Source organism: Parasteatoda tepidariorum, chromosome 3 (assembly GCF_043381705.1).
Source record: "Parasteatoda tepidariorum isolate YZ-2023 chromosome 3, CAS_Ptep_4.0, whole genome shotgun sequence".
Lineage (NCBI taxonomy): Eukaryota > Metazoa > Arthropoda > Arachnida > Araneae > Theridiidae > Parasteatoda > Parasteatoda tepidariorum.
Genome location: NC_092206.1, coordinates 50,125,933 through 50,142,988, shown reverse-complemented (window position 1 = coordinate 50,142,988; position 17,056 = coordinate 50,125,933). Strand labels below are relative to the sequence as shown.

The 17,056-nt window shown below is 27.3% G+C and overlaps 1 protein-coding gene across 1 annotated transcript in view; it reads left to right on the top strand.

The window, feature by feature from the left end:
• Positions 1-5,227: 5,227 nt before the first annotated feature.
• Positions 5,228-17,056, top strand: part of LOC107455400 (inhibin beta C chain-like) — a 33,914-nt gene continuing 22,085 nt past the window's right edge. The window contains exon 1 of the mRNA XM_016072954.3: positions 5,228-5,727. Within this exon, the coding sequence (XP_015928440.2) occupies positions 5,397-5,727 (331 nt within the window). The 5' untranslated portion in view covers positions 5,228-5,396. The remainder of the gene's footprint in view (positions 5,728-17,056) is intronic.

Below are 17,056 nucleotides of genomic sequence, written 5' to 3'. Positions count from 1 at the left end.
CAAACAATTTTTTTTAAAAAAAGCAACTTAAAAAGCAAAATTGGCGACAATCTTTACAGAATTCGAGATTGATTTATAGACCTCAAATACTTGCGTACAACAATTAAGCTCCAAATATTCGAAATTAGAATCCAAGGTCGCAAGAAAATACTTGTATGTACAATGCGCAATACTTGAGAGTGCAGTGTTTAAGTGTACAAAAAATAATAATAATTATACCCTGAAAAATTTTTGATCCTAATAATCAATATTCACGTTCTAGGAATCACTCTTAATGATTTGAGATTTTGACCTTAAATATGTTAATTAGTTAGTGACTGAATATGCTAATTAGTTAGTGACTGAATATGCTAATTAGTTAGTGACTGAATATATTTTAAGTTTCGAAATCAGACACAGAAACGTATTTCCTCTTACTAAAAATACCTTTTTTTCGGTGAGTTTGGATTTCTGACCCCCAACAATTTAAGAGCAGCCGAAATCTAGGAAATATAGTCCCAATAGTTTAATCAGGAGAATGGTTGAAAGTTCGGACACCTAAATGCTAATTTTACTTTTTACGTATTTCGCCATACTTCGTCAACTTTTTAAGAGAATTGAAAAATATTTGTACACAATTATAAAATCCGTTTTTTTAAAGCTTAATTTAGTGCAAAAATTTTTTTTTAATAATTACTTATAATTTTTTTATCATTTAATAACAGTCGAAAAAGTTTTGAATTGTAAAATAAACAAATTTTTGCATCTTTTCAAACATTATAACATATTTCATACGCACCTGGAAAGATTAAAAAATGGTAGAAATATTAATATAATTTTCTTATATTATTATGTTTGTAGCTATCACAATGTTTTATTTTCCCTACGTAAATATATATAGAGATCTGAAGGTAACAGGTATGAAATTTTATTTCGAGTGTTAAAGTTAAAAACTTTTCAGCTTCATTATAACAAAATTGGTACCAGTTACTAATTTTTACCTGGTGCGTGCAAACCCTGTATAATTTTAAATGATGAAAGGCAAAGTTTTAAAGAAAGAAATTCTTGGGGAATGAAAGTTTAAAAATATGTTGTTGTTTTTTTTAAATTTTCTTACTCGGAAATTATTTGACAAATTCCATTCAAAGTTTGCATTTTGCCATTAACAATTACATAGTCTTAAATGGTGCAAACATTTATTACCTTAAAATTTAAAAAAATTCTCCCATAATTAAATTAAATAATTATTTTTAAAAATGACGCAAAATTATCTTCGGATAAACCAATTTCATAAATGTGTAAAAAAATTTAATATTTATTATTNAATTATTTGACAAATTCCATTCAAAGTTTGCATTTTGCCATTAACAATTACATAGTCTTAAATGGTGCAAACATTTATTACCTTAAAATTTAAAAAAATTCTCCCATAATTAAATTAAATAATTATTTTTAAAAATGACGCAAAATTATCTTCGGATAAACCAATTTCATAAATGTGTAAAAAAATTTAATATTTATTATTTTTTATGATTTTATTTCATAATAGTCGAAAATATTTTAAAAAGTAAGGTAAAAAGGTAAGGTTTAAAGGTAAGGTAAAAAGTAACTTTTACATCCTTTTTAAGAATGTAGTTTTATATGATAAAATTCAAATTTTAAGCAAAATTGATCGAAAAGTTCATGAGAAATTGAATTTTTAAAAAAGTCGTGTATTTAAAATCTGACAAAAAATTGAAACTAATTAAAGATGGAAAGAAAAAATTTTCCTATATTCATTTAGGAAAAATTAGGAATAGTTTTCCTTTTTTGAAAAAATTTTTATTTCAAAAAAGGACTAAGTTCATATTTCTTATAATTGTTTTATTTGTCTGCAAATAAATTGAATTATCGAAGATATTACTGTAGTGAATGACGCTGTAAGCGCTTTGCTAGTGTGTGTGTGGGGGGGGGGCTAACTATTGATCGAGTTACAGAATCAGATACAAAAACGCGCTTTCTCTGAATAACTGTGCTTTTCTGTTGTTGACGGAATTGGATTTTTGAAAATCAAACTATGGTTGCTTTGCCAGAGTCTGAAATAAATAGTCCCGATAGTTAAGTAAAGAGAGTGGTTGAAAGCTTGGCTTCCTTAATGTAAACTTTGCGAATTTACACTTTTAATGTATTTTTCCCTATCTCTTAAGCGAATCGAAAAATTTTTGCACACAATTGCAAATTTAGTTTATCCATAAATAATTCCATATAAAAACACAATTTTTGCCAGTTTCTTATTTTTTAATTATTTTATATTATAATATAAAAAAATTATAAATTATATTATAATAAAAAAATATATAATTATAAAGCCCGAAAGAAATTATAAAGTATACAAATTTTTGCAACATTTTGAACCAAACTACGTATTTTTAAATATCAACTACAAATATTTGAACGAAATCGGTCAAGTAGAATTTTATAAGTATTGGCTTTTTTGAAATTTATAACTCAGAAGCGATTTAATCAATTTCGCTCATTTTCTTTCTTCTTTTTTTTATTAAAATTTTGTGTAATATGCCCATAAATTGGAAATAACAGTCGACATGTTTCAAGCACTTAAAAATGCGATCCTGCTTCTGAGCGCTTGAAAAACATTTCGATTGTTATTTCCAATTAGTATATTTTTTTAAGTGAATGAAGTTTGTTAATTTAAAATTGTTTTTTTTTTTCAGTTTAAAATTTAAACATATTAATGTCTAAATGTTTAAAAAAATATTTTTTTTAAAGTACCAAAATGATTAATTCCGGAGAATTTGAAAGCTTATCCATAATTTATGAATTATCCAAAGTAAAGAGTGGAACATCTAAATTTTCACACAAGCTAATAAAAGAAAAGAATAGATTGAGTCTTGTGGATTTTGTTTCATGACCGAAATATGAAGAAATGTCCAATACAAAACTGCCTCAAAATGTCCAATACAATACTGCCTCAATATACGTGAACTGTTAAAACATTTTAATTTTTTTACACTTTATATATATTTAAGNATATATCCTGAAATATATAAAAAGTGTAAAAAAATTTAAATGTTTTAACAGTTGGAAATAATTAAAAAGAACTATTAAATTAAATCAATAAATTTTTCTTTAATTTTTTACATGCATTTATAAGTTTAAAATTCTTTTAAGTTAAAAGTTACTAAATAAAAATCGTATTTGTATTTTTGGCATTATTTAAATTTTGGACAAAAGGAAATCACTTGGTCTAATAAATTTGTTTACTATGACGTAATTTTGTTCCACCTTGAAGGTATTGGCTTGACTTTCTCTTGTGCATTTCTATATAGAGTAGTTAAAAGTCGTATATATGGATGAATCTAGAATTATTTTGCCATAATTTATATTTTTAAATGATTAATGTGACTTTCTGTTGTAATAGGTGATTGAATTTAGTAGTCTATTTGATTTTCATTTCATACAATTTAAAACTTGATATCATAAGTAATTAAGAAAGTTGTATTTTCAATAGTCTTAAAGGAAAAACTTCAAAAGGAACGAATAATGACATATTTGATTGTTTATTAGCTGTCATTTTTTTGCGGACACTTTTCGTAAATAATCTATATCAGTTTAAAATACTTTTCTCGTTAATAAAAACCTAATTTCTACGTTTCTGTGAAATTTATCATACCAACGGTGAAAAGAATTATTTCTTAGGTTTTGCTTCCAAGAAAATATTTATTCAAATACAAAAATAATCGTGTATCTTTTTATTTATTTCCTTTTTTTTTGTATTTTGTGAATATAATTTAGCATGTGTGTATCAGAAATTTTCTTGAAGAAATTCTCCAATTTAATTTTTTGAAACCACTCATTTTGGACGAAAATACTTACACACACATTTGTAAATTTTAAATGTAAATATCTATTCTCTGGTGGTTGCAGCAGACAAACCTCAATTTTGTCATTGAACATTTTGCGTGCTACCATGTAAGTTTTAATATCAACCTTTTTAAAGTTTTATATCTTAACAACTAGATATCTGTTGCACATTAATTGTTTAATACATGGGTGCACATTAAAGTTATTGTAGTCCGAAATTTTTAATCTGCAATTAAATATTTTTAAAAATCTACTTCTTATTTTAATTTGTAATTCAATAATTTTGTTTTATACAACTTGGTAAAAATCTGACAGTAATATTTAATGTTCCTTCAAATATAAAAGAGTACTACATGAAATTTTGATAAAGTTGCGGTCCGCCATTTGATTTGTGATTTTAATTGTGGCCCCCGGCCACATGCAAGTTGGAAACCCCTGAGCTAGACTATCGTTGCCATTTTTTAGATATCACATGAAGCTTGTTGCAGATGACCTCCATGTTATTTAGTGATACAAGAAAGAAAATTTGTGTTATTTGTTTTTATTGCATTCATTAGGAAAATAATGATTATTATTCCAACAATTTAATTCTGTAGTTTCTACTTACTTGAAGAGTAATTTAAAGTAAGTTTACTCGCCTCTGTCTAGCTATTGTTTTAAGTTGTTAGAACGGATTTTATAGAACGCGTGAAATATTCTAAGCCCTTTTATCAGTAAGTGGGGCAATGTAGGACAGAGAATGTCGATATTTCCCAGTATTCCAAATCAAAATCACTGGAGGGTTGGAAACACAGTCTTTACCGTAAGCGATGGGTACAGCTTGTAATGAAATGCAAAGGAATATGATCGAAGTTTTATTTGTGATTTTTTTACCAAAATCTTATCTACCAATTTAATTTTCGATAAATTTAAAATATATTTTTATGTTTCTTAAGTTTTAAGCCCTAGAACCTAGTACCTCAGGTTGGATATAATCGATGGAAAAAAGTGAGGAAAAAGGAAGCCTTAAGGACCCGATTTTGTTCATCTTTTCACTATTAGTCAAGATACTTGGGTGTTCGTTTCAGTACAGAGAGTTCAGTTTAGTATAGGAAGCCCAGAGCTTTAAATGTGTGCAAAGGAATTTCCGCAAATCAACTATTTCACGTGAAAATGGGGTTTTTTTTAAATTTATGCCCGCAAAAAGTAATTTTACAAAACTGTAAAAGATATAATTAAACAATGCCGCAGAATAGGATTTTTAACTTATAAGGAGGGGGTAGCAATATTTCAATTAGAAATATGCATTATAAGATAAAGATATTACCCATGACGATGGTGTATAAGTTCTTTTATTTTATTTAAAGAAAATCTCGACGAGAGATTGAAGTCCATCCCTCATTATCGAGACCTTAATCATTCCAAACATCGTAAGCAATATGGAAATAGGGAAGAGCAAATGCGAAAACGGGTAAGCTTATCAGCATAAATATTAATCAGATTTTTAACGCCTTCAGTTATAAACGGTTATTCTGAGAAAAACACATAGCTATTCGTTTACTGTTACCGGCAAAGAAATGTCGTTCCGTATCTTAATTAGTTTCGTCTTTGCATCGTTCGTATATCTCTTGGCAGAGATCAACGCACGTCCGAAAGGTGTCATCGACAGATACAAAACTGATATAAATTCTGCTCCAATTGTGCTTAACCCGAATGTAATCCGAGAAATGAAAGAATACAAACTGAAAGTTCTAAAACTGAAGATACTTCGCGAAATCAACTTAACTGCACCACCTATGGTTCAAACACCTGTTCGAGTGCCCAGAAATTTCCTGAAACTATTTAATAAAACAGTGGATGAAATTGAATACGACGATAACGAGGAATTAATTGAAGATCCCATAAATGGTAAGCATAATTATTTTTGGATGAATAGTAATGTACCTCATCAAGTTTCAGAGAACATACGAAATTGTAAGTAGCATTTTTCAATGCTTAGTATTGTACAGTCCGCAAAAAAAAAAAGATATCACCCTGAATAACTTTCGTTCTAATGATCGGATTTTCACGAACTAAATGTCAATCTTAATGGTTCCTGGGGGTGACTTCAAATATGCTAATTAATTAGTGCTAACTATTAATTAAGTTACGAAATCAGACACAAAAACGTACTTTCTCTGAATAAACATATATTTTTTTTTACATATTTGGAATCTAGACACTTGAATTAGGGGGGGTAGACAAAATTTTAAAACAATTGGGTCGTAAATTGGGTTGCAATAAAGGTTTATATATTTGGCGATAGTCCAGAAAACCGCCAAAAAAAGTCGCCTGCGCAAATAAATATTTTAAGATAACCCATTGACTAATTCAAAAGAGGAGTGCTTAATTTTACTAGGTTGCTACGCAACCAAACTCTGATAGTAAAAAAATTGAAATAATGTTCAGTGATTGCTCGGAGGGGCTTAATTTATTGTTAATAGAAAATATCTCGAAGTTTCCAGGCCATAAACAATTTTTTTAGGGGATTTCTGTCCAAAAAGCAAAAAAAATATTATTTTAATCTCCTTTGAAAAGTAAATTTGAATCGATTTATAAATTATTTATATTAGTTTTTAGAATTTAAATACATGAACTTTTTATCTGATATTATTTAGATTATGCTATTTTTGCTATGTTTATTCGAGGATTTCATACTAAAATCAAATTAACATAACTTATAATAGCTATATACAAAATTTTAGGGATAATGATTTTTACAGCTTTAATCGAGTCTTCTAGGCATGAAAGTTTGAAGGAAAAAAAAGTGCATGAAAAATAAAATGTAGATTGTATAGTAATTCTAATGCACATTCACAAGGTTTTCTGTAATTTACGATTTCTTTTTTCTATAACTCAATGAATTGCTGAATGTTTAGTGGCATTTTAAAAACATTGAAATATGTTATGTTTAAGAATAAGATATTGAAATAATATGTTGCATATTGTATGATTCATTGTTTAAAAAATTGCTTCATTTTGCTAGATATTTACGTTACATGGTTTTCTTTGGATAAAGATGATTAGCAAATAGCATCCACATGTTTCGATACATTCTGAAACTTACGTTCGCAAATTCACCATAAAATGTCGCACAGCATATTCTTCAATTACGATAAGCTACATTTACCACCAAATACTGCTACTATGATTATTTTTGTTTTTATATATATATATATATCTGATATGATACTCTCTTTTTAAACAGAGCTCGTAAGGCCCTTAAGATACTGAAATGGGGGCACGAAAACTTAAAAGATTTTTTTTTTCCTAATGCCCGCCTGTGTTAACATCAGTCAATTCAGGCATCTACAGGGCGACAGATATCTGTGTGGCCTAAGGATTCCTAACGAGCATCAAACATTCTCAAAATTAAGTGTTCATTCACTGGAAAATTTAGTGTTTATTCAATTTAAGAACTGTTCCTTCACTTGGTTATCTTACTACTTATTATTTAAACCACCAAAAGCTTAAAACAATATTATGTAAGTTATCTAAATTTTTTTTACATAATTTGCATTTAATAACAAATATGTCGACATGCATTTAATAACAAATACGTCATTTAGCTAAAATTACAAATTTTGAAATTTTTATGATTTTTTTTTAAAGACAAGCTAAGCTTAAGTATTCCTTCACTGGTTAGTTTACCCTATAAGATTTTGAGAAATTTGCGATGTTGTGAGAGATGCTTAAAAATGTTGACTGCGTATTTTTATTAATATTTATAAAATATATATTCAAGAAATTGATGAATATTTTATTCCAAATTTATTCATTCGTATGTATATTATTGAAATTTTATCAGTTATTGAGAAAAAAAAACTAAAAAATAAAAAATAATCACATTAAAGAAGCACAATCTGTTGTATAATCATATTCTATCAGAAGCATGCTTTTATAAAACTCCACATTCTCTGAATAAAATGTATTTTATTCAATAAAATGTTTTATTCAAATTTCTTTACTAAATTGCAAATAGAATTTTAGACGACTAAAGAAGAAACATCGTATTTTATAGCTTAAAAAAATAAAAATGAAAAGATAAGCAAACGATTATTAGCGAAAAAAATATGAATGAAATTTTATGCTAAGCGCGCGAAGTCAAGTTCCTCGCAAGTTTATCACATTTTAATATTAATCGCCCCATTTAATCATTTCTTCATTGTCGCCAAATTATTTTTTTAAAAATAATTAATTTTAATTTTTCTCAGCTTCTAATAAATAAAAACAGTTGAAACTTTAGATTTTTCAATTGAAAAATATGTAGATTAATATGGTATAAAAAAATTCATACCTTATAATTCAAAAATTTTTCATCCTTAATTTAATTAAATAATAAAAAATAATTAACAATTATTAAAAATTATTTTTTTCGTGAAATTATCTTTGGGTAAATGAGTTTTATGACTGGGTGAAATTTTCTTCGAATTGCTTTATTAGTTTTTAAAATATGACTAAAAACGTAAAAAGTGAAATTAACATTAAGGGGTACGAACTTTGGATCGCTCTCCTGACCAAACTATGGGGACCATATTTCCCAGATTGCGGCTACCCCCTATATTTTGAAGGTTAAGAATCCAAATATGTAAGAAAAAATATATGTTTATTCAGAGAAAGTACGTTTTTGTGTCTGATTTCGTAACTTAATTAATAGTTAGCACTAATTAATTAGCATATTTGAGGTCACCCCCAGGAACCATTAAGATTGACACTTAAATCGTGAAAATCCGATCATTAGAACAAAAGTTATTCAGGGTGATATCTTTTTTTTTTTGCTGACTGTACATACTTACCAGAGTTTCAGAGAACATATCGAATAGTAAGCAGTATTATTTTTCTAATTCCTCGTAATTCATCTGGCGAATTTTAGAGAAAATATTGAGTGGTAAGTATTAGTATTTTCAAATGTTTATTTATGTGCCTACAATATTAAGATACAAAGAACTTATTACATTCTTAAAACGTTCATGAAAAGAGATTTCTCATGTAATATTTCCAGAGCTGTTGCACAAATAATATTATTTTTTTAACACTAGAAAGACTGAAACTTAGTATATAACTGTATTTGCCCAAAAGCAGCCAAAATGCATTGTGAAAGAATAAGTAATGTGTAAAGAAATTAGTTTAATTAATTTTTAATATTTTTTATATTACTTACATAACAAGCATATAACAAGTTATTAATAAATATTAATGATAAAAAAAATTTACTTCACTTGGAAAAAAAATAATTTATGCATTATTATTTGTACATTTTTTGTAAATGAAAAAGCAGTTAAAAAACAGTCAAAATGACTTCCTTGGGCAATCTAGTGTTGATGATTTTGTGTTTTTGAAAACTTTTCTTGATTTCAATTCTTGAAAACGTTTTTACTGTTCATTTGCTGTGAAATTTTTATATTTTTGAATCGGTTACTTTTGAAAGGTTTCAAAAATTTTCCTGTGTGGCTGTCATACAAATGTTCATTGAATTACCTGTGTGGTAATAAAATATTTTCATACATTTTCTCGGAATTTTCCTTCTGTATAATTTGTATCTCTTTTCATAATATTATTAAAAGTTTTTTAAATTTAAAGATAAGTAAAAATATTGATATTAATTATTTTGTGAAAATTATACCCTTGTAATGTATTTCAAAATTATTTTACGCTACGATGCGCAAATATTAATGATGGTATATACTTAGGAAATGTTGAAATAGAACCTAATTAGTTAAAAATAAATAACTAAAGCAACAATACCGGGCTAGTGTTAATGTTGATTTCGAAAAATCTGAGCCACTCCATGCAATGTATTTTACCAACCTGTAGAATGTCAGGTTGAATTTATTTAGTACACCCATTGCAATTTGATACTGATGAAATTTCAGAAAAAAATAAAGACAATTTTAAAAAACAAAACAAAAACTTAAAAATTGTCAAATGCATTTTTTTAGATTGGAATTACAAAAGAAATTATATTTATATTCTTAAAATAAAACAGTGTGATTTTTTGAAAATGTTCCTAAAATGATAACCATAAAAAGATACATTTCAGTTGATAATAGTACCGTGCAAATAAATACTATATTCCCAAGATTTCTGTCTGAAATGCAATGGCACAAGCATTGAGCTCTTGATATTGTTTTTAAGTTTGAAACTTGCTTAGTATGTTTTCCTTCCTCTCACGTTTTCTCTTATTTATATTAAATCTTAACTTAAAAAAATTATAATATTAATGCGTAAAAATTTTACACGAACTGATCTAATTAATACATCTATCTCAAAATATGTAAAGGGTTAATTTATCATTTTTATGCAATACTTAAAATTAACTAAAAGAACATAATTGAATAAAATTAATTTCATTTTGTATATATATATANGAATAGGAATGGAAAAAAAAACTTTTTCAAACTACTTTTTGTTTAGATTTTTATAATTTAATACAAATATAATTACCATAATCTAACAGATTTTTTTTTGAAACCATCAAACTGCTTTTTATAATCAAAAAGTATCAAAATACATATTTTGCTTGTCATTAGAGCCTCAGCAAAAAATATATATGAGGGACACTGGTCTCCCATCTACGTCAAAAGGTTATGATATTACTATAGTAATACATAAAATATTGATACATTAATATAATTTGAAATTTTGTTTGCGCAAAATATAAATAATATAAATAATAAAATAAATATATATAAATTTCTGCTCTTAATTGGAGCATGAAAAAAACATATATAAAAGGCACACCGATATCCCCTCAACAACAAAGGATTAAACGATATTAGAATTTTTTTTCCTCATCGAGTTATTGACGTATGCAAAAATTAAAACAGAAATAATCTTATTTTTCCTATTCTACCACTTCAAACAATTACTCATATCTACTATGAATTACCTAAATATGCCAACTTTTTATGAGTTCAATGATTTATTTCAATTCCATTTTGATTATTAGGTTCATTGCTGTAATGATTATGTAATGCAATAAAGATTACTTAAAGTGCTAATATGCTAAAGGGACATACATTTAAGATAAAAATCAAATGAATATTTCATCAAATCATAGAGTAAGAAATATGATGAGATAGTAGCACAATTTTTTTAAAATATTTTTTATCCAAATGAGTAGTCATAAACATTTTATATCGCGTGTAGTTTTCTTTTTTTATATATATTCTGGTAGTAATATTTTTCCTTCACATAAATAATTCAATAACTCGCAGTCATGATAAAAAGTAGTCGCAAGGTCAAAACATGCAAGATATGTAAAGTAAATAAGATTATTACTTAAATACTTCTTTCATATTTTCTTGATTTATTCTATTCTTTCTATTCTAACTATTTCTTTCTAGTTTCACTTGAATAGTAACATATTAAAGATTATTACAGATTATTTGAGGAAAGAGTCTCTGAAATAAAAATTTGCACGAAATTTTACTTCGTTTGATTTATTTAACAAGCTATATATAAATCTCAATTTTTACATAATAACATAAATATATGTGATAGAAAAAGTAATAAATTTATAAAAATGCTATCATTTATAGTTTTTTATAAATTATTTTATCGATTATAATTACTTTTTTAAAACTTAAAATAATGTTTAAAATAATTTGAAAATAATATTTTATATCACCTGTATGCGTTATAACTCAACCACTTTATTGTATTTCACCTGTCGGAATAGCAAATAGATCAGAAGCTTCTTAATCTCCTTCCCCAAAGTCCGTTAATCTGGCCACCACCGAAGATACTTCCATGGATTTTTCTTTCGAATTGTCTTTTTGTCACACTTGTCTTTTAAGTTCACGATTTCAAAGGGTATGTAAATACAGATCTTATAAGTACTTTAGATAGTAGTGTATTGGTACTAAATCTAAGACAAGCAACCCAAAAAAGCAGAGGTTGGCCGGTTTTATAGATTCCTTGCATCTTCCCATCAGCTTATTCTTAGGTCTTCTTTTTTACTACTTACCTTAAGGAGTATAATAATCCAAATCCTGTCTTACAGTAAATTTTCCTTTACTTTAAAATTCTCTTTTCTCTACTTGGCTAAACTATTTCCACGTCTTAAACTTCTTTTTAATTTCGTTGGCTTTTTTTTTGCATCGATGCAATACATAGATTACTGTAATTAATTAAGCTAAAATAATTTCAATTTCAATATTGCTATTGCCTTTCTCTGTGAATTTACAATATCATATCTAACAAAACACGTTTTTATAAGTTTAACTCATTAAAATAGAACTTAATTATACTCATGTCAATATCATTCGGTGCCGAAAATGAGGCTATTCATTCCGGCAAACTCATGACAGTCAAAATTTTTGTTTCTTTTAATTTCAAATATTGTTGGTTTTAAATTATTTAGCTTTATAGAATGTTTCTAAAGTGCAAATATATATAAAATGAACAGATAATTTTAAATTAATTCAAAATACTAATTTGATGACGCAGCCCTCGCATGCCATCTACCATCAACATAACGAAAATAATAATTATTATTATAGAACTTGCCATGAACCCCGATTAAAGAGAACTGCAAGTTAACAAACAACTCTATTGCTATCTTTTAAATATATTTAAAAAAAAAACTTTTGCAGTTTATCAGCACCAAATACTAAACCTATGTGAAAAATTCACTTTTCTAACTCCCCTTCCTTACGGGTTAATTAAAACTTTAAAACAATTATTAAAATCAGGTACAAAAATTGCTCCCTACACCAACTATCTAATTTTCTGAACACTAGCACAATTGGTTCTCGAGATATTCGAGAGACACATAGACAAACATACATACTTTTCCTTTAATTATTATAGATAAATATACTTAGATATATTTTGCAAATAAATTTAGATTTACATACTAAGATCGATGGTAAATAACATGTTATTTAAGTCTTATTAACAAAACAAGCCTTTAAATCATAGGTTCCCAAACCTTTATTGGATCGCATAACACTTAGAAAAAAAGATAGTTACAAATAAGTTATAACATTTTTTTCGTTATATTCTAAATCTTTTAATTCTTTTGTTCTTTTATACACTTTGATAGTTATGCCTTTAAGATAATGAAAATATACCAAATTTATCAATGTTTTTAAGATTAGAAAAGTTTTTATTTCAATTTTAATACTTTGAAGTAAATATTTTAAATTACTCTGTATTACAAAGTTTTGACTTTTTTTTGCTTGAAAAAATTTTTGTTTAGTTAAAAAAAAATTCATTATAATTTTTGGCGAAATTTCGCTGAAGTCACAGGGGAAATGATTCTAATTCTTACAAAGATCGTTGCATCGTTTAATATTAAAGTCACATAGTACTGTAGTATTTTGTTACATCGTGAAAAAGACATTTTTAAGACAAAAAATTTTGATAATAGCTGCTCTAATAACAAATATACTGAATTAGGAATATAAAATAATTCTTCATTACGAAACAATTTAAGAATTTTAACATGTACTCAACATTAATTTCATCGTCTTTTGTTAACGGCCATATAGAAGATCTGCTTAAAAAAAAACTTAAATGCTCATAATCTTACTAGAGTCCCCTTAAAAGTATTTTCCGCCAACTAAGGGGCGATATCATCCACGTTGAGAACCTATGCTTTAAAAGATATGTTAAGATTATATTTGTTTTTAAAAAATGTTGACAAAAATGTTAGAAAAAATTTAAAAAATTGAAAGGAGGAACCATTTATTATCATTTTCGGAAATTTGTATATTAATAATACATTAACATTACTGTTAATGACGGTTTTTTATCTAGAGTAAAAATAGTTTATACAGATACATCAAAGATTTCGTGTAATACATCTGCAAGTAATTTTATTTGTTTATCCAATAAAAGTAATTTCTTGGTATATTATTTGTTCTGTGTTTATTATTTAATTTACTTTTCTGCATTTGTATTGGTTTTGATTTAAATTCAATCATTAATATTATCATAAAGTGGGAATTATAATTACTCTGGGCTTTCATAGATATTTGGCACTTCTGTTTTTCTGAAACAGTTCTTATATGAACAGCTATGTTTTAAGCAATAACATTTTAATATTTTAGGATTGCCGAATCATTGCTAAGTGCTTGGAAGTTTGATTTCTATAATCTTTCTCTGTAGCTGAGCCAATTTCTTGGACTTCTAATTCTAACTTTTAGAACTCAAAAATTATTTTTTCTTAATTTATTTCATTTACATAGTGAGAAGTATACACTATTCTTTAAGGCATTTTTAATTCTTGACCTTTTTTCAAATTTCTCAAACTACACTTAAAAAAATTTCTATAAACTTTTTTTTAAAACTTATTTCCCTAATTGAAAGGTTAAAATTACCTGTACTGTTATTATTACGTTTTTAATTTTGTTTGATTTCTAAATTAAGAGTTTGGGAGGTTTGTTTATATTATTATTATTTATTAGAATAATGTAATTCTACGTTACATTTTAAGATAAAGTTATTTAAATCGGTGTCAGGTCTTACGAACTGTTTTACAATTTACTTTTTGATGCAAATTGCATTAGTGTACTATTATGAATTACGGTTAAAAAGAATCATTTGATGATTTAGAACTTAACTTTATGCTTCATGCACAAAATAACGAATGTAAAAATTTTATTTGAAAGATATCCAGTCGTTTGGTTATCAAAATATTCAATTACAGTTATGAACTCGCCAAATTTGTTATAGCAATCTAATATATGTAATTCTCTTACGTGGCTCTCAAATTTTGGTTGTATTTCTTTTCCGCCGGCGGCAACGTTTGCTTTGTTTTGTTTACGTTACTATTTCTCTTGCACGGCGAATCGACCAATGATTGCCGCTAAAAATGTCACGTGCCAAATCTAGCAGAGATGGCTCAACATATAGCTCTTTTAAAAACGAAAACTAAAATAACCAGAGAGCATCAGCTGCGGCAATCTCATACTATTAAGCTAGGCAGAAGTAAGTAGTCTTTGTCGATAGATCTCTATTTAGTATTTTGTCAAATACGCTTTTTTTCACGAATTTATATATTACGAATTTATTTGACGATTTTTGATTTGTATCACGAATTATACTATAGCACATTTCTAATAGGTGTAACGAATTACATGTCATTTATTTGAATTCAAATTTATTTTAATGACTCAGTATTTACTAAAAAGATATAATTTTTTTTTTAAAAAAAAGAAGTTTTTACATGGATTTGAATGATTGTTTTGAATTCTTAGAATTTTGTGCATTTGCAATGTACCTAAGTTAGTAGTGAGGGAAGCGAGCTTGGTTTACGAAGCAAACCATATAGGATTGCGCAGCAATTTTCGGGGATTGGCGAGCGTTAGCGAGCAGGGGGCGCAGCCCACTAGTACACTTTTAATTTTAAATGCTATTTAAAAGAATTATAAAGTGGAAAAAGGATTTATGTTCACTTATAGATCTTAATCACTTATAGATCTTTATCATAAGGGAAATATTTGGACATCGGAAAAGGAGGCACAAGTGTTATTTTTAGTACATTTATTTTAAGTTGAATAATTTCAGCTGTTTTATGCCAAGAAACAGCATAGAAATCATAGGGGTTGATGAGCATCAGCGAACAAGGGGCTTAGCTCCCTAGCATTTATATAATTTTTAAAATATTCAAAGGAATGTCTTAAAATATATATATTATAGTTAACTTGAATCTGTGACGGAATATGCTTATTTTAAGCTTAAAAACGCTCTTTTTTTGAAGGAAGGTAAATACAGATGATTATACTTTTTTTTTGAAAAAAAAAATTATTTTTTTTATTGCATTTTTCCTGTCTCTTAGAATTCAATGGATGGAGTGGTCTTGACATAACCGAAGATTTTATTCCTGAAATAAGTGTGTATTTCTTTGAACTTGAAAAAGAAAAAAATTATTCAAAAAAATTATTATGTTTTCCACTTCATAAAAATATGCTTTAAAAAACAAAAGTTAAACTTAATATTACTACTAAAACCCTGGATACGTATATTTGCAGTAAAATGAAGAATAACACATTTAATAATTACTCTTTACATTTATTTACAATTATACATAATGCGTTTTACTTAAATTTGACTTTAAATATTTATGACAAACGCTGCAAAAAAAAAAAAAAAAAAAAAAAAAATTAAGAGAACTACAAGAAGTGCAATTCCAAAATGCAAGAATGAAAGTTGAAGTAAAAGCAAAATTAGAGCTCATAAATAATAATAAACATTTTAAAAATACAGAATAAGCGCTCGATGCCCTGTTGCTTCATTATCATTACTCCCCTTCCTGATGTGAGAACCTCATTCGAACGTACAGAAAAATTTAATAGGTCTCCCAACACGTGACGTCTTGTTGGAAAAGCCTTCTTAAACGATTCATTAGAAGACGTAGCATTTTTATCTTAACATTTAAAGTAGTCATTGAAGTGGTGGGCCAAGTGTAGGTATTGAACTCAAAGAAGGGGCGTTATTCCGACTGTTCTATGAAGCATGTTTTCAAACGATTCATGGAGATGTTTCAGGATCTTCCATTCATCAATAGAGTTAAATAATCCTTATTTCTAGAAAGCACTGAAAAAGGTCCTTCATATGGAAAAGTGGAGGATGAACAGCGTCAGTTCGTACTAAAACATGTGAAGTAGTGTCAAGATCTTTTGTCACAAAAATAAAAGATTTACCGTGAAAGTCAAGTTTGAGCAGGCCTAGCTTGCGAGAAATATTTTCGTAGTTAACCAACAAAAGTAGAAACGTCCGTAGATACTTGTGCTTCATTTATGCAAAAAGTCACTAGGTAATCTTATTTTAACCATAAACCAATTCCAATGGAATTGTATGGAATTCTTCACTGAGTGTTAAGCGTAACCCCAGTAACACGGTAGATAACCCTTTTGTCCACTGAGAATTATTATGGCACATGGGACTATTTTACAGAGTACGATGCTATTGCTCTATAAACCCATTACAAGCAGGACTGTAAGATATGATTTGCCTGCGTTTGATTCCTAAGAGATGAAGAAGTTTGGTGAAAAGAGATAATCTAAAAGCCTCATTTGTCGTGGCAATACTTTATTACCTTTCTGCACAAATGCGTAACTTAGTGGACAGTGGTCCGTGTAAATAGTGTAATTGTGTCCTTCTATGAAATACTTAAAATGTTTTACAGCAGAATTGGCTGATAGCAACTCTTGGTCATAGGTGCTGTACCATCGCCAATTTCTGAGCA